This window comes from Mobula birostris, chromosome 10, assembly GCF_030028105.1.
Source record: "Mobula birostris isolate sMobBir1 chromosome 10, sMobBir1.hap1, whole genome shotgun sequence".
Lineage (NCBI taxonomy): Eukaryota > Metazoa > Chordata > Chondrichthyes > Myliobatiformes > Myliobatidae > Mobula > Mobula birostris.
In genome coordinates this window covers 119,849,735-119,871,801 of record NC_092379.1, presented here as the reverse complement: position 1 = coordinate 119,871,801, position 22,067 = coordinate 119,849,735, and the positions used below count along the sequence as shown (strand labels likewise).

The following is a 22,067-nucleotide window of genomic DNA, read 5'->3' as shown; positions in this document are numbered from 1 at the left end:
GTTTCAAAATTATATTGTTTTCTGGATCATTTTCTCAATCATATATTTTTAATCTGAAAGTTTCCGCAACAAAGGAGTCATCTATCCATTGCAATGTCACATGGATTTTTAAAGCATTTTACATTTTATAAATATATTAATCAGCACAATGTAATGCAGTGGTGCTATGCCAGTCAGACTGACCTCAAGGGTAAACTGTTCAAGTGCTGGGAAAAGCTAGCCATCCAGTGCAAAACATTGATTTGTGACCACAAAACACTCACAAAACATTGAATACTACATATTGTTCCTTCTATCGATCAATTCTTCCTCCATGCCCCTATCATTGTATTGACTATTTCCAGACCTTTCTGAGGGGTTATTTAGTGCAAGAAATTGATAACAAATAAATTATTGTGATGTGTCCAAACAAATCTCATTCAGTGATAAGGACATTTACAGGAAATCTCTATGTTTTTGATTAATGTATTATGTCAATACACATTTGCCTTTAAAAGTATGCTTAGTTTATCTAGGCATGATTTCCATTCTGAGTAAGTGTTCTCTAAATCTGTTACTTTGTAAGCGAAACATTACTTAAGCTCTGCCAAAAGGTGCCGGAATGTCTTGGCCCAGTTTATTGCATTGACATTTTAGGTAGTAGAATTGTTACTGCAGGTTTCTTATCAGTATTATTAAACTTGTCTTTGCTTCATTTTCAGCACACTTTGCAAAACGTTACAGAAATTGGACTGCACATCCCTGAAACCATTTCCTTCAGGGCAAACAGAAAAATTTGCGTCGTTTCTGGATAAAATTTTGGGATTCCAGTGACCTAAATATTGTAGTTATTTTTTTAAATGGGCTCTTTTTTATATCTGGAATTCCAACCTTCATGTGGTCACAAACTGGAGTTTGAAATATAATCAAGGATCAACTTGATTCACCATACACGTATTGAGAACTCACTGTGGTGTGTTGGTGCGATATGCAACAAAAACATCATTCAACAATTACAAGGAATAAACAATTATATTAAAAAGTTGGAGGTATTTTTAATGTAATTTAATGAGGTCTGCCAATGTATTTTTAAATTAATTTTAAACAGAACCAGGGAAGGAATTTGTTCTCTAGAAATCTACAATATTGATTTGTGTTGGTCAGTGCAATAAATGTGTTTTCTCACCTTGCTGTTTGCCAACTTTATGTTTCACCATTTCATTTCAATATTTATTTGTGTATCTGTTAACTAGAAAATATTTAGGCAAGAGTTTGGTTTAAATACAAAGGTTTGCTTACTAAATGTTCTTCAACTCTTTTTTACCTTCTGAAATCATCATTGCTGGAGTACAGTTTAGTAAGCAATGCTCAAATATCTCCACCCATATCAGCCTGACTGGGACTCTCCGCTAGTCAATTCCAAGCAGCAGTTGAATCTGACCCTAAAGGTCACTGATGTGTGATATTATCATGGGTAACAGAAACCTGCTAGCTGATTTTATTTCTTCATTAAGCTCCAAATGCTAAGTCAAAAGTAAGGTAAATTGACAAATAATGCACTTGGCATTCAAGTAAAGATCAAATGATATAGGTTATATTATTCTTAAAATGGAGTACAGAAGTACTGTACTTAAATCTCAGGATTAGTATTCAGAAGTGTAGATCATCAATAGAGATGAATTCGATACCAAGTTCAATCATTTAAGTAATTTTGCTATGAAATAAGCCTTTTAGCCAAAAAGCTATTTGATTCTTGTAAAACAAGAGAAAATCTGCAGATGCTGGAAATCCAAGCAACACGCACAATATGCTGGAGGAACTCAGCAGGCCAGGCAGCATCTATGGAAAAAAGTACAGTCGATGTTTTGGGCTGAAACCCTTCAGTAGGACTGGAGGAAAAATGCTGAGTAGATTTAAAAGGTGGGCAGAGGGGAGAGAGAAGCACTAGGTGATAGGTGAAACCTGAGGGAGGAGGGATGATGTAAAGAGCTATGAAGGCCATGGAAGAAATAAAAGGGGGGAGGAGCACCAGAGGGAGGTGATAGGCAGGCAAGATCAGGCAAAAGAGGGAAAAGGGGATGGGAAATGGTGGAGTGGGGGGGTGGGGGGCATTACTGAAAGTTCAAGAAATTGATATTCATGCCATCAGGTTAGAGGCTATCCAAATGAAAGATAAGGATAGACATAGACATTTTAAAAAAATCAAAAATTTAAAAATTAATCCCTTGAAATTGTTCAGTTCATACAGTATTAACTGGTCAAGGTTTTCCTGGATTATTCAGTTTTGTCTTCCTGTACGCAGGTATAATGTTTGCTATAGACATGTACACAGCATATTCCTTATGGTCTTGCTGTTACCTATGTAGTGTTCATCTTAACAATTGCAGGAAGTCAACAAATTACATTAAAAGATAAACTAAACTAACAGCTAATTAATAAAGCAAGATTACAATAAACAATGGTTGGAGAAAGAAATGTGCTCTGGGTAAAACGGGAGCAAATTTGTAATTCGGGCTTGAGGCATCAGTGCATAAACACTTGGAAGTGTGGGCAGGAGGTCCATCAAGAATACTGAGATCTGGAGGGTCAGAATCAGGTTTATTTTTTGCCGATTTATATGTTATGAAATGTGTTGTTTTCCAGTAGTAATGACACATACATTACTATAAATTATGAAATAAACAGTGTAATAATGAGTGGGCTAGTGGAGGGAGGGGAGGGATTAGAAGTCTCCAAAGAAAAGATTTATAGGGTCCAATCAGGAGGAATATAGGTACCTTACAAAACTCAGCAAAGGCTCAGATAAAATGAGGCTGTGTAATTCATACTACAGTAGTTTTCAAACCCTGGATTAAAATCTGCCATAATATCAAACATGTGGAGTACGTTGACACAAGTGCATTACTAGCAGTTTCATGGGTTACTACAGCATGTGTGCAAAGGTACAGCCAATATTCTGAGCTCAAGGTCTTCTGCCCCAACTTGAAAATGGCCCAGCAACAGAAAAGTTTGGTATAGAGGATGAGTGTATGTATTTTGATAAAGAATCCCAGTTTTGAAAGCATTCTTTTTTTTCTTCTTCTTCTCCTCTGTGTTGTTTTACGGCGGTTGGCACCCAGCTTAATGATGCATTACCGCAATTTTGAAAGCATGTTTCACAGTATTTAAAAGAAATTTATTTGCCTGTATGGACAAACATTTAGAGTTAAATGTTTTTTTTTGCCCTGTCACATATCCTGGCAGAGCTGTGATGGGGCCAACTTTGAGTACTATACACATACAAAGTGCTTCAAAAATAGATATTTAAATATTCAGACTCTTAGAGTGTATGAACTTGATTTGTGTATTTCAAATTGATAACTGCTTTCCTCAAGAGTTGAACTTTAGTGATGCTGTGCAAACAGCATTGAACCCAAAGTAGTCTGCCAGCCTGTGTCCAGAGACTGAACATTTACTTTCAATTTGTCTTTCTTCAATGTTTATTCCTGAAATGGTGGTGTTTTGTTTGATGGTCAAAACTGTAAGATTAGCATGCAAAATACTCTTGTAGAATTCTGTGTGTTTATTCTAGGATTTTGAACGTGTTTAAAATAATTTACTATCAACATTCCCTCTTGGAGAAAAATTGATGAGCTGCTGTATCTTTTGTGTCGATAAACCAATAAAAATGTAAAATCTGAAAAAAATAGCCAAATTATTTTATGATGTTTACAAACTAGAGGCATGAAAGTTGCTGGCACCTAGGTGTTTTATTACATTGTCTTTTGACTTTATCAATGAAAAACTCAAACAGAAAACTTTCCATGAGGTGAAAGGCAAGTGCATCTTCCCTAAAGGTTAATAGACAAACTGCAAACAGTAGGACATTGATGTTTTTTTTTTGCTTAGGTTAATAGAGGTGTCTGGAACAAGCTTTGCTATATCAATATATGATTTATTAGACTTTCAACATCCTTCATCTAGGCTCTAGGGGCTCACATTGGTTACAGTCTGATAAATGCACAAACAGGATTTCTTACACCCACACAAAAGAGCAGCAAGTACACATAAGAGGAGAAAATTATGGAGGGATGTCAAGTTTACATAGTCATGCAAGTTTTGATGTGACATTAGCTATACAAAAATGACATGGGTCTTAGAGATCCTAAATTGCCCTTCCAGATTTAATAGAGTATAGTAAATAGAGGGGATAAGATAATATTCTGTAATCTTAGTATTTTCTTTCAGCATCTATTTCAGTTCTGAAATCAGAATCATAAAGCTAATGTTACAGCTTGCATTGGTTCATCATATAGTTAAAGGATCAGTGAAACCCTTCTAATAAAATCATGAGTCAATTACTCCATTGAGAAAAAAAGCAAGTTATATATCTTCTAATTTTTGAAAAGGTGGAGATTGATATAGACAAAGAATAATAGACATCCCGTGATTAAAAATGACTCTTATTTTGTATGTGTGACAGAAATGTCATTTGTGACAAGAAAGCAGCCAAGTTTGAACAATAGAGATCTTGATGATGTGGAAATTTATCAGACTGTTGAATTCAGGGAAATGTCTTTCAGAGATGTATTCATATTAAGAAATAAATTCAGTAAATCTGTAATGATGCATATCATTCCCATATGTTATGTGTAGTAATGTGAGAGAAATCTTCTGTCGGTGTCTCCCTTGTTACCTTGTCTAAAAGTAGTATTCATAATTTGCACTTGAAGCAGGTAATTGCCTCTTTGATAACAAACTTAGGAATTGCCTCAGTGAGTTGTGCCTTAGTTCTTTGAAAATTTAAAATATCTTGAAACTTGGGTAATATTTGTTCAAAGTAAATTCAAAAAAATATATTATTTCAATGTTAGACATTACATTTCACTGCTGTCATTTTCTTACATTTTGTTTGGTGCTTGTTCCTATGCTGTTCAATACCAAATTAAACCAATCCCTTTTGCCTACATATAATCATTTTCCCATTCCCGGCCTATTCATGTGCCTATCTAAAAGCCTCTTAAATGCCAGTTTCAAGTACTCCGAATTAGACTGTTATTTTGAGATTCTAGAACATTTATCTAGTGGAAAAAAGCACACAATTCAAAAACAAGTTATCACCACTCAGAACTACATTTTCAGCTAATTATTCTTTCCCCAAAATGTCTAATTACATCAAGTAGTCTTATGTTTGACCTACTTAATTTGTGCTTTGTGATGGTTATGTGAAATAATTTCTGATTGAAAGGATTAAATCTGATATTCAAGCTCTTGATAGATTCTTGAAGCCTTTTGCTGAATGCCCTTAATAAGTTAGAACTTTTGTTAGGATGCTTTAACAAACCTTATTAATTAATGGTGGTACTAGTGGTTACCCAAATAATAGTAGATATCATGTTTGTTTGTACATTTGGGAAGCTTCCCTGGAAATCATGATTCTTTAAAAATATTTTTCAGGGCTAGGTAAGGTCATCTGTTTGTTGCATTTAATATTCTGAAGTGAAAATGAGAGAGAGAAAAGCTAATTCAAAGTTCCATATAAATTATCTAAGTAAATTATGTCATCATTCACAATCCTGAGATTAGTTTTCTTGCAGGCATATTCAGTAAATCTAAGAACTATAATAGAATCAATGAAAGACTAATAGTGGGGTGGGGGAAAGACTGTAGGGCATGCAAATACTTAAAACTATCAAAAAGTATACGCAACAGAACTACAGGAAAGTGGGCCCAGATAGAGCGGAGGACAACTTGCGAACAGAACTTAGTATATGCAATTCTGTGTAAGCAATGCCATATCACATGCATAAAAGACAGGCAACAGCCCACAAATCAGACTCACAGGGCACCTCCATAATATTGCAAGAGAAGAGTAGCAAGGTAGTTATGCTTTGGAGATCCTGGGCCTAGAAACAATCATGAACTGGTCAAACCTTCAAAGAAAAAAGAGCAGAGAGGAAATGAATTGAAACATTACAAATCTACTCCCCAAATGGTCTAAACCAAGTCTAACATTAGGCTTAAGAAACAAAGCTTCTCCAAAATAGTCTAAACTAAGCCTAATAACTAGGCCCAAAAAACAAACCTAGTCCCCAAATGGCCTAAACTAGGCCCAAAAATACTGATTGGATCTATAAAACTGGAGCATTGAGAATAGGGCAACATGTTCTCTGTCAACTTAACCCAGATTGGTGACTCTCCCATACACCCAGATACAAAAGCAATCACAGAAAACTACACAAGGCAGGGAAGGTGTGTCCTCTTTGAGCTCACACAGAACCCCCAATTCACACCAAATCAAGTGATACCCCACACCATCTTGCAGAATAACCACTTCCCATGCAGGCCATGCAAAAACACCTCCACCAGGCCCTCACCACCATCCCCCAACCCTACACCTAACACCCATAGCCCTTTCTCCTGGAGCCTCCCACCTCTGTCTCAAACCCCTGCACCCCTCCCTCTCCCTGCCAGGCCCTCACCTCCTACCCCCAACCCTATCCCTAGCCTCCATACCCCTCTCTCCTCCAGTCCCTCAACTCCATCCTCCAATCCTAACCCTATTTTCCACACCCCTCTCCCGTCTATCTCCCCTATCCCTAACCTCCACACCCTTCTCTCCTTCAGCCTCTCACCTATGTCCCTCAACTCTGCCACTAACTCTAACCTCCAGCCATCAATCTTACCATTAACCCTCCACCCTCCTCCATCCCTTCACCTTCTCACCCCTCCAGCCCCCTCTCCCTTTCAAAGGGAGATTCCTTTCAAATATGGCTTACATCTCCATCTCTAAATGAACTAACAGCTCTTATGGTATATGCCTGATTCTTATAAAGCCTCTAGAGATAACAACTTACATAATAATTTCTCCTTTCATTCTTTCTGTTAATATTGGGTTTCTTATAACACTTCTGTATCTTTGACTGTGGGGCTTTTCATCAAGCCTCATGTAATATTGATCATTTATCCATTACTACAAAGCAAAACACTGAAGACTTCCCCTTAAGGCTTAATTGAATAGACTGGAGGATGAGTTGAGATTTATTTAGTTCAATTATTATATCAAAATACTAATTTAATTAGCTATAGAATTCTCTGCCTGTTGTCTCGATTTTCTTGCAAATGTGTAATTTGAATGTATGAGTTGGCATCATTACAGTAAAAACTATTTATTATTCTCCCTCAACGAGAAAGGCAGAGGCTTGCTCAATTCTACTAGGAACGTGGAAGAGGTCTAGGTAAAGGCACTTCCTAGTGTTGCAATATCAAGCTTACAATGGGTTATTGTGAAGAAATTCCCACATTTTGACCCGGTGGTTCATTTTATTAAACACTAACATGTTTTACAAGTGCACTTCTGTTAAGAAAATGAAAAGCACAAAAGGAAAAAAATGAGAATGCTGTGTTGTAATGGGATGATGGAAAACCAACTTCATTAACATAGAGGTTGATGTCATCTAGGGGTTCCCAACCTTTATTATGCCATGGAGCCTCACCATTAACCAAGGTGTCTGTGACGCCAGGTTGGGAACTCCTGGTGCAGTGCTATCAGCTACTATTTCTGTGTGAATCTTCCTCCAGTTCATTCCATATTACGCTCACCTCTTCTTTCCTGAATTATTCTAGTTTGCCTTCCTGGTACTTTTCACAATAAGTACTTTAAATGTAGGTAATGATAACTTATTGTTTAACCATTAATAGCAGTCATCTCAATTGCATCAGCATCTCTGGCAAAAAGAAAATTGTGAAGTAGTGATTATTGAATCTAGTTCTATTTATTTTGTAAGGATTAGGATTAATAAAACCATTTTGACTGCAATTAGATTAGTTTTGAATTGAACATTCTGCATATTATTTTACTTCTAAAACATTAAAGGGATGTTTTCTTTATTTGGGGATGAATATATCTGGGAGAGCTACATCCCATACCATCAGGAGCATGTGGCCTAATGATATTTGCCATGCAATGCCTTTAATGTTTTCTTTAATTGATTCACTTCTTCATGAATTACGAGACAATCGGTTACTTATCATTAAAGTACTTTAGATATTTGCGTTATAAAGTAGCCATATCAAAGTAGAATACAGGGGGGACAGTAACCGGCAGTTTGTAAGAGGAATGTGTTGACCAGCTCTGCAGCCTAGCGCAGCGCGTGTTGGGTTAGTGGTCAGTTCGTGGTGGGGGTGGAGGCTATCGGTAATCAGGAGCATATGATGCACCTGGCGTCGTTAGGGTCGTCTTGCTAGTGCGAAGTGGGGGGTCGTCGTAAGAAACGTCTGAATCCGTCAGTAAGAGCTGGGATAGAGAAACAAACTATTCCCCACATTCGTTAAAGGGCGTACGTTGCTTAAATATAATGCACTACTTTTAACTTTTTTTAAAAAATTTAAAAAAAAATCGTCTTGTCCTATGGCGGGTTGGAGAAATGCAGAAGGGGGTTAGGAAGTATTTTGGTCAGAAGTGTCTGAGTGAAGTGACCATGGACGAGTATTTGGGCACCCAGGGGCTCTACCGAAAACTCACCGCTAAGGATGGCTCCTGCCTCTTCAGGGCGGTCTCTGAGCAGGTAACCTTAATCAATGCTTCTGGGTCCGTAATTTAACTTAAAAGGGAGCGACAGCAAAATCAAAACAATTAACGCGATGCTGTTACTACAGTTCGGGATTTGGCCATATTTGCTATTTTATTATTGAATGGTTAATTTTGAAAGTTTGTTTATATTTGCATTCCGTGTTGTAGTCGAAGACCAGATACTAACTTTGTTTTCGTTAATAATGAACTGAGGAGTTTCTGTTTACTTGGCAGCTGTTTCTGACACAAATACATCACTTGGAGATTAGAAAAACCTGTGTTACCTACATGAGAGTGAACCACTGCAAATTTGAAGAAGTAAGTGTTTGCTGTGTTAAAGTTCCAGCGACTTAAGTTTTGCCAATAATTTAGACAATGTAAGTTAACGTTCGGAAGGGTCACTAAAGCCATGTTCCTCTAAATACCTACTTTAAGCAAAGAATATTTTTGCCTTTTGATTAATAAGCTAATGACACCCCCAAAAGGAGCAGTTTGTTTAAAAAACTTATGTCTGGTTACCTTTGAAATAAGTTGTACAAGTGTCATAGATGGTGATGATGCGTGAGTCTGCTTCATTGGACTGTTGTGGAGAATGGTTTGCAAAAGACCATCAGATGGCCTGTATGTGCACTGTTAGTTGAACTGGGCGGTTGCCTGACAAGGCATTAAAGCTTAACCTCTAGGCTATTTTTTTCATCCTTTTGTAATAAGTTATTCTGTGGCTGCCTAGTATAATGAATATTAATGTACTTGAATTTGTGGTTCGATGTTTTTAACCAATGTATACATTTATTGGCTTCTGGAACAGTTTACCCAGGTCAGTAAAATGATAAACCTCTCCACAAATTCTGTTCTGGTTCCCAACAGCAAAACTGAAATTGACTATAAACTAACTGGATATTTTTATGCAGGAAATTGTTTTGTGATCTTTTAAATATGCTGAATATAAAGTGTTAATTAATAGTGTTTGTGAAATTAACTTTCCCAGTATGGCAGAATTTCTAACTTTCTTTTCTCAGTTTATTGATGGTTCCTTTGACAAGCACTTGGAACGTTTGGCTGATCCTAAGGTATGTACTTGTACTTCAATTGTTACCACATGGGCAGTTGTTTGGGATTCTATTCATGTGTGTTTTTTTTTCCCCAATGGCTGTAGTGAGGTGTGCTGTACTGTTTGTTTATATAATGAAAATTAGACTGTAGGCTCAAACAAAAAAAAGTTGAGCATGTAGTTTGTATATATGTTCAGTGATCAAAGTTCAAAGTAAATTTATTATTGAAAGTATATTATCATATAGCCTGAGATTCATTTTCTTGAAACCATTCACATTAGAACAAAGAAATACATTAGAATCAATGAAAAACTACTCAAAGATTGACAGACAATGTGCAGAAGAAGGCAATCTGTGTAAATGTAGGGGAAAAACAAGTATTGTTGAAAACGTGAGTTGTAGAGTCCCTGAGTCTGTAGGTTGTGGAATCAGTTTAAATCTGAGGTGAGTGAAGTTATCGCAATTGAGAGAACCTGCAGATGCCGGAAATCCAAGCAACTCACACAAAATGCTGGAGGAACTCAGCAGGTCACATGGCATCTGTTGGGGGGGGGGGGAAAAAGTAAACAATTGATGCTTTGAGCCAACATCTTTCATCAGGACCTGAAGGTTTTCAAAAATTACAAGGATCTTGATTAGCTGAGTAAGTGGTTTGATAAACGACAAATGGATGTGTGCAAAATGTTAGATTTTGGAAAGTTAAATCTAATTCAGTGTGAATGACAGGGCTCTAGGATGTTGAAGCGTGGGGGGGGGGGGTGTCCTAGGACTTGTAAGTGCATGGTTTGCTAAAGGCAGAATCACAAGTAGGTGGTGATGAAGAGGGGTTTTAGTACATTGGCCTTCGTACATAGTGGCCATTTTATTAGGTACAACTGCTCATTAATGCAAATATCTAATCACCCAATCACATGTCAGCAGCTCAATGTATAAAACATGTAGACATGATCAAGAGGGTCGGTTATTGTTCAGACCATATGTCGGAATGGGGAGGAAATGTGATCTAAGTGACTTTGACTGTGGAATGATTGCTGGTGCCAGATGGGGTGGTTTGAGTATCTCACTGCTGATCTCCTAGGATTTCCCCATACAATAGTCTTTCTAGTTGACAGAGAATTGTGTGAAAAATTAAGTTGAGTAGCAGTTCTATGGGTGAAAATGCCTTAAGAGGGGCTAGGAGAAGGGCCAGAATGGTTCAAGCTGACAGGAAGGAGACAGTAACTCAAATAACCATCGGTAGTGTGTAGAAGAGCATCTCCAAAAATACAACATGCCAAATCTTGAAGTGAATAGACTACAGCAGTTGAAGACCACAAACATTTAGAAATATACTCTACTCTAGCCACTTTATTAGATAATAACTGAGTATCTAAAAAAGGGTTTTGGTGCAGGCCACACTAGGGAGTATTGTTCAGTTTTGGTTATTCTGCCATAGGAAAGATATTATTAAACTGGAAAGAGTGCTGAAAAGGTTTGTAAGGATGCTTGCAGTACTTGAACTGAGTTATAAAGAGGTTGGACAAGCTAGGACTTTATTCCTTAGTCTAGAAAACGGGAGACTTTATAGAAGTACTGTTATATAAAATCGTAGAGGATCTAGATAGTGAATACATTCTCTATTTCCCCAGAGTTGGGAATCAAGTACTAGAGAGCACAGGTTTAAGGCGAGAGGGGAAAGATTTGAGAGGAACTCGGCAAGCAACTTTTTCTTGCACAAGCGGTGGCATCTATGAGAAATCAGCTACAAATAAAGTGATTGAGACAGGTCCAGTAACTTTTAAAAGGCCATTGGATGGATACATGGATTGGAAAGGCTTAGAACATCATTTGCTTGGCTCATGGAATTAGCTTGAATGGGGCATATTTGGGCAAAGGACCTTTTCCAGTGCTGTGTAACTCCATCCATTTTTAAGAAAAAAAAATTGGCATTAGTATTATGGAAAAAATGAGTGTGCAAATCAGCCATGATCACAGTGAATGGCAGTGTTGGCTCAAAGGGCTGAACGGCCTACTCCTGCACCTATTGTCTAATAGAGCACCTCAACTTGATTTTTGTGTACTATAAAATGGTATCAGCAACGTGATCATACCACAATGTAGTCTTGTGGCAAAGGCTCCCAATCTACCTTGGGTCTCTCTGCTATACAGAAGGCCACATTGGGAGCATGGATACAGTAGATGACCCCAAAAGACTGTCAGATAAAGTGTTGCCTCACCTGGAAGGATTGTTTGGTGCCCTGAATGGTAGTGAGGGAGGAGGTGTAGGGGTAGGTGTGCTACTTATTCTGCTTGCATTCCCATTCCAACATGTGTATATTGGTGAGATCCAGCTTAGATTGGGAGACCACTTCGAGCAGCTTCACTCCTTCCGCCACAAAAGCAGAATCTCCTGGTTTTCATCCATTTCAATTTTACTTCCCATTCGAATATGTCAGTCCATGGCTTTCTCTACTGCCACGGCGAAGCCACACTCAGGTTGGAGGAGCAACACCTTGTATTCTATTCGATTAGCCTCCAACCTGATGGCGTGAATATCAATTTCTCTTAACTTCCTATAATTGCCTGCCATCTTCCACCATCTCTTCTTCTCTCCCCCCCCCCCGCCGCCCCATCATCCCCCATTCCTGTTTCTCTCACCTTATCTCCTTACCTGCCCATCACCTCTCTGGTGTTCCTCCTTCCATTTCTTGGTCTTCCGTACACCATCTCCAGCCCCCTATTTCTTTCACCAGTCAACTTCCCAGCTCTTTATTTCACCCCCTGCCCCCCCCATTTCACCTATCACCTTGTGCTACTTGCTCCTCTCCCCCCCCCCCCCCCCCCCAGCACCTTATTCTGACTTCTCTTTCCCATCCTGATGAAGGGTCTCAGCTCAAAACATCGACTGCATACTTTTTTTCCATAGACGCTGCCTGGCCTACTGAGTTCCTCCTGCATTTTCTGTGTGGCACTTTATTTTCAGCATCTGCAGATTTTCTTGTGCTAGTTGTATCTTTTTTTAAAAATGGTTCCAAAGGTAAAAGTTCTGGACAATAATGCTTTAAAGTGGTGTTTGACAGCCAATAATCTCTTAGTGATATTTATTTAGTTTTAGTGAGTCTGGCATTGAATATGGTCTGAAAAGCTTCCAGAGATGATATCTTTGACATGTCACATAGTCAAGTGCTGCCATAAAGGAGATAAAGGAGTCCTAGTATAGTTAATATGAATATGGAGGAAAGTTTCACTGTCTGAAATCCTACCTTGTATTTGTGGAAGCGGTGCCTCTGAACGGTGCCCAGGCACCACCCTTTTTAAGCAAATTAAGTGAATTTTTAATCAAAAGATTAGACCTGCAAATGTTTATTGCACTGTTGTCACACCTCAAAGGAGTCTGCCCAATTGACAAATACAGTTTAATGTTCTGGTTTGGGCAGTTAAGTTTCATTAAAACCATGGACCAGGTAGTGACCACCTCCAACATGAGCCCAACTCTTCCCGATATTCATTAAGATTGATATCAACAGCATCCTGGAGGTCATCAAGCTAAATGTTTGACTGAATCAGAAATATAAATTGGAGTAGCACCAAAAAAAAAAGTCAGATTCCTTGCGATATGTATCAAGCCTTTTTTCCATCTACAAGGCACAAATCAAGTGAATTTTCTTCCCTTGCCTAGATAAGCACAGCTTCAAAAGTGCGAACTTCTCATCTTGAGGAAAGAAGCTTCTGTCACTGCAGATATTCCGTTTGTTCCATCATAGAAGTATTGTGATTACAGCATGGTCCATCTCCGCAGTAGCAACTTTCGTAGCAACTTGACCATATATCCCAGAACCACTGCCACCCTGAGTACCCTGAATTCAGTATTGTGGGGATACTTCCACTTGGAGTTTCCTCTCTTGTTCCATTGGGTCAAATTCATAAACCTCACTTAATGCCATTGAAAATATCTTCATCGCAGCAATACCTGTCCAAATTCAAATGTCAAAATAAATTTATTATCAAAGTGGGAAAATTACCTTCATTTGAGATTCATTTTCTTGCAGGTACAGTATTTGCAGGAAAATATAATTTATGAAATCTATACTTGAAGACTGACAACTAATGTGCAAAAGTCAAATTGTGCAAACTTAAAATAAATAAATAAATAAATAATACTCAGAATGAGTTGTGGAGAAGAGAACTCTACCTTCTCCAGGGCAAGTGGGATAGGTATTAAATCCTGCCCTTGCACCTACATCCAATAAATGAAGGAAGAAAAAAATGTCTGTCTTGACCACTTAGCATTTGATGCTTCATGTATGCTGACTTTCATGCTTGTTCTGTGATTTTCCTGTTGAGGGAATTGCAACTTATTTTTGAACACTTGACAAATTTAGAATTGACAGTGCATTATGTTAAACATGAATCCAAAATGGGAATGTTACAGATATTTAACTTGGTGAATGAACTTGCGGTTTAATTGAATTATCTGCACTGGTGTCATATTTCTGTGCCACCAAGCACTTGCAAATGAGCTGCCAAAGCAATATCTTTCAGTCTTTGGTAATGTGCTTTCCTTTTGAACCTTTCTAGTTTGTATCCCAATAATGTGTTCTGAAATAAATTTATCTAACTTATAAGTTTAAGATTTGTGATATTGGCAAATTTGCTGGAGGTTATTTTTCCTGCAGATAGGACTTCAATTTTGTGGCAATTATTACTGCCAAAGCTAATTGCATTTCTTTAAAATAGTTGTAGAACAGCAAGGTTTCCAGTTTCGAAGAATTGTCTTGTGGTTTCTGTAGCAAAGTCAATATTGGAATGACTTGCAGCTGTGGCTCAATTAATATCATAATTTTCTCTTTCGTCAGGAGGTTCTGATTTGTTACGTGTGCACAGAAATTTCTGTGGTGTGAAGGGAATGTTAACTAAATGTTTTTAACAAAATTACACTGTTTTTGTATGTTATTAAAAGCTCAAAAAACAGTGCTCTGCCTAAATACTCTTGTCTTGTCCCATGTCAAGTTGTCTATTGTATGTATTATGACAGGGGTCCCCAACCACCTGGCTGCAGAGCATGTGCTACTGGGCCGTGAGGAAACCATATGAGTCAGCTGCACCTTTCCTCATTCCCTGTCACGCATGGTTGAACTTGGACATAGGGTTGCCAACTGTCCCGTATATTGGGCTAAATTGGTTTATTCCATACAGGACTGCCCTTGTCCCATATTTCTTCCTCCCCACCCCCAGCTAAGCTAGAGCATTCCTATGAAACCTTTTGTACCGAAATGGCGTAAAGCGAAGTAATTACCATTAATTTATATGGGGAAAAACTTCCGAGCGTTCCCAGACCCAAAAAATAACCTACCAAATCATACTAAATAACACAAAACCAAAAATAACTGTAACATATAGTAAAAGCAGGAATGATGGGTTAAATACAGCCTATATAAAGTAGAAATGTATGTACAGTGTAGTCAGGAAGATGAAGGTAAAACTGATTGGGGGGGGGGGGATCGGCATGTATGCACACGTCACGCTTGCGCACACAGGTGCCTGCACAGGTCTTCGTGGTTATGGTAGTCTTTATGGGGTAGAGTGTCCTGGGATTTGACTGCTATTTGGGAGTGAGAAAGTTGGCAACCCTAACTGTAAAAGACATGTTGAGGTGAGTTTAACCCTACTTGAACACCCCCCCCCCCCCCCCAAAAGTCAGCCAGTCCGCAAGAATATTGTCAGTATTAAACTGGTCCGCGGTGCAAAGAAGGTTGGGGACCCCTGTATTACGATGATGACAGTTATCTTAAAGGGCTTTGTGAAAGTGAGGTGTTCTGAATGTGCCTTGTATCTCTACACAAGTGAGTTTGTTTGTACTGTCCTTAACCATAAGCTCTACATCCTTCATTCAATTGTCCTCACACAGCCAGTGATTGATTTGATGGTATTGATGCTTTAAACCCATTTCAAGTTCAAGTTTATTATCTAACTGTACAAATACACAAAATGGAACAACATTCCTCTGGACCACAGTGCACTCACAATACATATACTAGAAAGTGCTGGAAAGTTTATGACCCCTATTGAATTTTCTCTTATTTCTGCATAAAATGGCCTAAAATGTGATCACATATTCACAGGTCCTAAAACAAAATGGCGAACCTAATTAAATAACCCAAGACCACCTGGATGTTCTGCAACACTTCTGGGACAATACTCTGTGGATAGATAAGACAAAAGTCAAACTTTCTAGCAGAAACCTGCATTACTATGTTTGGAAGAAAAAGGGCACTGCATATCAAAACTTCAGCCCAACTGTGAAGCACGGTGGAAGGAGCATCATTGTTTGGCTGTTTTGCTGCTTCAGGGCTTGGACTCTATCAAGACATTTTACAAGAGAATGGCAGTGTAGCAGTCCATCATCTGTAGCTTAATGGAAGTTGGATAATGCAGCAAGACAATGATCTGAAAGACGAGTAGATCAACAACAGCAAGGTTTAAAAAGGGAAAAAAAAGTTTTGGAATGACTGAGTCAATGTCCTGACCTTAATCCTATATAAGTGTTGTGGCAGGACATGAAGCAAGCAGTTCATGCAAGGCAGCCCACCAACAACCTAGATTGGAAGCAGTTTTGTAAAGAGGAAAGGCCTAAAGTTCCTCCAAGCCAATGTGCAGGATGGATCAACAGTTACTGGAAACGTTTGGTTGAAGTTATTGTTGGACAAGGTCACAGCAGTTACTGAAAGCAAAGGTTTACATTTTTTTCCAACAAATACATGTAATGGATCATTTTTCTTAATATATACACAAGTATAATGTGTTTATTTAATTGGGTTCTCTGTTTAGTTTTAGGACTTGTGCGAAGATCTGATCACATTTTAGGTCATTTATGTAGGTAGATTTTGTGAACCCTGTAGAACTTTCTAGCTCCTTTGTAGGGCACACAGAACATAAAACAAATATTACTATAAATAAGTTATGTCTCCCCTCTCGCTATGAAACGGAGACACCTCTTTCTCCTGTGAATGAGTAGTCTTTGGGGTATTTCAAGTCTGTGTCTTTGCTGTTGCTTTGCTGCATGCTTGAGTGCTTGGTGGTGGGGGCTGATTTTTAAATTTTTGCTGGTGGGGGGAATCATCGTTTGCTGCTACTTGTGTGTGGGGGGTAGCGGGGGGGAACTTTGAGGTTCTTACATTTAACTATCATTCATTCTTTGGGAGCACTCTGTGGATGGTTGCGAAGAAAAAGCATTTCAGGATATGTATTGTAAACATTTCTCTGACATTAAATCTACAAGGGATGATGGAAAAGTTTGTGGCCCAAGGTAGAAGGACTCAATTTTAGAAAACCTAGCACATTTAATTTTATTTAACATAGTCCCCTCCTACATTTACACACTTAGTCCGGCGGTTGTGGAGCATACGGATCTTGAACCTCCAGAAAGTGTCCACAGAAGGGTGATTGATAAGTTCATGGCCTAAGGTAGAAGGAGATGAGTTATGCAGCTCTTGTTACGAGCACATGCAGTTCAACTGTTTGTGATTATGCAGAAAGTTTGAAGGTAATAACTTCATCTCCTCCTGCCTTAAGCTGCAAACTTATCAATCACCCCTGATGTGTTATTAACTGAGTTATTAACTTCAAACTTTCCATTGCTTCAAATTAAATCCGCAATACATTGTCAAGGAACAGAAGACTGGTAGCCAAAGCCATTTGCTAAATGTAAATGACCTCAACCCAAATATCACTTAACAATATCATCAGCAAATTTGATGCTTACCATCCAGATCATTGAAGTAGATGACATCAACTGAATGGTGTCCCCGTGGCACACTGTTAGTAACAGACCTCATGTCAGAGGCAATCATCTACCATTCTACAGCGAAGCCAATGTCTTATCCAATTTACTACCTCATCTTCAATGCAAGTGACTGAACCTTGACCAATCTCCCATGTGGGACCTTGTTATCCTGATGATGTTTGTTCAATTGTTGCATTGTGCAGAGTCTAGAAGCAGTCATTTGATCAAGTGGACTGCTGAATCCCAAAGGGTTTTGAACATTATTGTGCAGCTGCACACGGTAAGTAATCCATCACAATTGGACACTACATTGTAGATGATGAAAGGGAATATGCAAATAATTTTCCCTGCCTTGTTCTTTAAAACAACAGCTACTGATAATTTCTCTTGCTGGAGATTATGTATAGTGGTGAACATTAAAACTGATGGTGGACAATCTTAATCTAATCATATTGATGGTGAAAGTATGTGAGGAACAGCTCCGGTGTAAAATTAAAACCTTAGTGAGCGGAAAGGCTTGTTTAGTCATAGTCATACTTTATTGATCCTGGGGGAAATTGGTTTTTGTTACAGTTGCTCCATAAATAGTAATAGAACCATAAATAGTTAATAGTAATATGTAAATTATGCCAGTAAATTATGAAAAGTCCAGGACCAGCCTATTGGCTCAGGGTGTCTGACCCTCCAAGGGAGGAGTTGTAAAGTTTGATGGCCACAGGCAGGAATGACTTCCTATGACGCTCTGTGCTGCATCTTGGAGGAATGTGTCTCTGGCTGAATGTACTCCTGTGCCCACCCAGTACATTATGTAGTGGATGGGAAACATTGACCAAGTTGGCATGCAACTTAGACAGCATCCTCTTTTCAGACACCACCATGAGAGAGTCCAATTCTATCCCCACAACATCACTGGCCTTACGGATGAGTTTGTTGATTCTGTTGGTGTCTGCTACCCTCAGCCTGCTGCCCCAGCACACGACAGCAAACATGATAGCACTGGCTACCACAGACTCATAGAACATCCTCAGCATCATCCGGCAGATGTTAAAGGACCTCAGTCTCCTCGGGAAATAGAGATGGCTCTGACCCTTGTAGACAGCCTCAGTGTTCTTAGACCAGTCCAGTTTATTGTCAATTTGTATCACCAGGTATTTGTAATCCTCCATGTCCACACTGACCCCCTGGATGGAAACGGGTCACCGGTGCCTTAGCTCTCCTTAGGTCTACCACCAGCTCCTTAGTCTCTTTCACATTAAGCTGCAGAAAATTCTGCTCACACCATGTGACAAAGTTTCCTACTGTAGCCCTGTACTCAACCTCATCTCCCTTGCTGATGTATCCAACTACGGCAGAGTCATCTGAAAACTTCTGAAGATGGCAAGACTCTGTGCAGTAGTTGAAGTCTGAGGTGTAAACAGTGAAGAGAAAGGGAGACAAGACAGTCCCCTGTGGAGCCCCAGTGCTGTTGATCACTCTGTCGGACACACAGTGTTGCAAGCGCACGTACTGTGGTCTGCCAGTCAGGTAATCAAGAATCCATGACACCAGGGAAGTGTCCACCTGCATTGCTGTCAGCTTCTCCGCCAGCAGAGCAGGGCGGATGGTGTTGAACGCACTGGAGAAGTCAAAAAACATGACCCTCACAGTGCTCGCTGGCTTGTCCAGATGGGCGTAGACACGGTTCAGCAGGTAGACGATGGCATCCTCAACTCCTAGTCGGGGCTGGTAGGTGAACTGGAGAGGATCTAAGTGTGGCCTGACCATAGGCCGGAGCAGCTCTAGAATAAGTCTCTCCAGGGTCTTCATGATGTGGGAGGTCAATGCCACCGGTCTGTAGTCATTGAGGCCGCTGGGGCGTGGCGTCTTCAGCACAGGGACAAGGCAGGACATCTTCCACAGCACAGGAACCCTCCAGAGCCTCAGGCTCAGGTTGAATACATGGTGAAGTACTCCACATAGCTGAGGGGCACAGGCTTTGAGCACCCTGGTACTGACACCATCCAGTCCTGCAGCCTTGCTTGGTTTGAGACATTTCAGCTGTCTTCTCACCTGTTCAGCCGTGAAGCCCACCGTGGTGATTTCGTGTGGGGAAGGGGTATAGTCATGAGAGCAGGGTGGGGGACTGTGAGGGGTAGGAGGGAGAGTGGAATATGTGTTGGTTGGGGGCCGACAACAGATGGCTTATGGGGGGGATGGGTAGGGGTCCCAATGTCAAATCTGTTAAAGAACAGGTTACGTTCATTGGCCCTGTCCTGAGTTTATAACAGTTTTTGTGAATCTCTGGATGGTGGCTGGACTCTATCATGCATGTCATCTCCACCCAGGGACATTCTGCTGATAAAACAAATGCTGGGAATACTCAACAGGTTAATTAAGATCCGTGGAGGTTGAACAGTTCTGATGGAAGGTGAACAAACAGAAATCCTAATTCAACCTTTCTCCACATAATGCATTGCCATGCTGAGCATTTCTTTATTTGTATTTTAAGATTGCCGTTTCTGTTTTGCATTTCAATTCCTGCAGTTTTATTGTAAACAAGTTATACTTTGTGTATTTTAAGAAGTGTAATCTGCTAAGTTTTCTGTACTTTAGCTGATCAGTTTCTATTTTGATGATTAAAGTTGTGAGTGGAGAATATTGTATTGCAATGCTTATGACAACACAGCTTTGACTATTCTTTCATGCAAGCCATCCTTCTGAGGTGGCATTTGAATGCAAGTTAATCTCACTTCCATCGTCTGATGTCTTTTCCCACATTACCAGAACTAAATCCCATGATTTCCTGTGGTTGAAAGGATCACAATTGCAGTTGTTTTAATTTTTAATCTGATTATTGTTTCTGATTTCTCTCTGCCCACCAACCTTGACTTATGGCCGTGGCCTACACCTAGGCCTTCCTCATTTTGGTAGTGACTGCAAGTCCTTCCCTCTGGATGACAGACCTCTGAATTGTCACACAACTTCTAATAGACTTAGTAAATTAGATTATTGTCAAATATACCAAGGTACAGCAAAAATCTGTTTTGCATGCCATCTGTACAGATGATTTGATCACGTCAGTGCACTGAGGTATTTCCAGCTATAAATGATATCAATGCCAAATAGTGTTATAGTGAAAGTGCAGGCAGACAATAACTTGCAAGGCCATAGCAAAGTAGATTGAGGTAGAGTCCATCTTATTGTACTAGGAGACTGTTCAAATATTATACAGCTTAAGTATGCTGCTGGAACTGCTTCCTATTATGCGCAAGGAGAGTCAACTGAGGAGTTAACTCTCTTCTATATCTAGTTTAAACTTGTCTGGCTTTGGCTAATATGATTTATGTGTTTAATCCAACGTGGAAGAATGCTGTCAAATGTTAATGTAACTTGGATGTTTAATCAATGTTTTGCTATTTTTTTTTTTACATACAGTCCTGAATGGAAAAAAATTCCAATTGATGTAACATTTCAAATTACGGTTAAATGCATTGTCCTGTAGTTAAATCTTTAGGTTGGGACACCCACCCGTTTTACATGTGGAGGATAATTTTCATGGTAGAGTGGAAAGTCATTCTTCAGATTGTCATGAAGACTCTTGTGAATGAGAGCCCAGGGTGGAGGTTGCAGGGCATATGTAAGACACTAAAGGACATACGATACTAATTCAGATCATGAGTTTCTGCACACATGCACTGAATCTGCACTTAACTGAAAGGTGAGGCCATTCTTAGTTTAGTTAAAAACTTTATTGTCCCAAAGCCAGAGGGTTTAAGGTCTTCACTTTCTTAAAGGTGACTGAAAGACAAAGATGTCTTTCGCATTTTTCCCCCATTTGGATACCTCCTGACCAACCAAACCTCTTCTACTTATCAATATCAAAGGGGCCCAATCCCAGTGACTCAAATTTATTTCTCATTTTCCACCCTACCTCCCACAATTCATGCCACAATATTGTCCCAGTAAGCAGCAGCAAGCAATCCTGCCAGAAATTCTGTAGTGTGTAAATCTTGTGCATGGGACCTAATGAAAGATGTTTTTCCATCTTGCTTGGTAGGAGGAAGATGCAAAGGTAAACATCATTCTTTGCCTAGTTCAGAAAAATATTTTGCATTGTTGTAATGGACTTCAATGATCTTGTTGAATCCAAAATATTCTTGCAAATATTTACTGCATAAACTTAAGATTTATTTGCTTGCATTCAAATTTTATTCAATGTTTTCCAGGAATGGGCAGGTGTCTTGGAGATGAATGCGCTTTCACTGATGTACAAGTGAGTATGGCATAAATAAAGAAAAAGATAGATGAGTAATTACAAAAATTTGTAATTTGTGGTTAAGCATTTTCTTTTGTATAAAAGACAACTGTTGAAAAGCATAAGTCTAGATGCTGACTGGTGGAATTTTCTGGCTAAATGTCATCTACCTGTAATAGTCTGCATCTAATGATCAGTAAATAGCCTTGGTGCTTATGACTTAAGCCATGCTTCACTGGATATTTAAGAATTTTCTCCTAATCTTCAAGTGGTTGCAGCTAAACATAATTTGTTGCTAATACTTGGTTATTAATCTAATGTTATTTTAATGAAATATTGTATTATTGGATATTCATATTACAAGCTGACCAGGTTGTTTCTATAGCATCTTACGTATCCAATAGTACAAATCATGTTAAACTTAAAGCTTATTTCTGTTTGCTAAGCCAACAATGAGATGACCATTTGTCCAACTGCAAAAGGAGCCAG

The 22,067-nt window shown here is 39.1% G+C and overlaps 1 protein-coding gene across 1 annotated transcript in view; it reads left to right on the top strand.

Annotated features, from left to right (window-relative positions):
• alg13 (ALG13 UDP-N-acetylglucosaminyltransferase subunit) overlaps positions 1 to 22,067 on the top strand; it is an 89,649-nt gene that overhangs the window by 18,954 nt on the left and 48,628 nt on the right. Inside the window, exons 4-9 of the mRNA XM_072269769.1 lie at positions 702 to 809; positions 2,262 to 2,281; positions 8,383 to 8,525; positions 8,765 to 8,848; positions 9,550 to 9,600; positions 21,550 to 21,596. Coding sequence (XP_072125870.1) covers positions 702 to 809; positions 2,262 to 2,281; positions 8,383 to 8,525; positions 8,765 to 8,848; positions 9,550 to 9,600; positions 21,550 to 21,596 — 453 coding nt within the window. The remainder of the gene's footprint in view (positions 1 to 701; positions 810 to 2,261; positions 2,282 to 8,382; positions 8,526 to 8,764; positions 8,849 to 9,549; positions 9,601 to 21,549; positions 21,597 to 22,067) is intronic.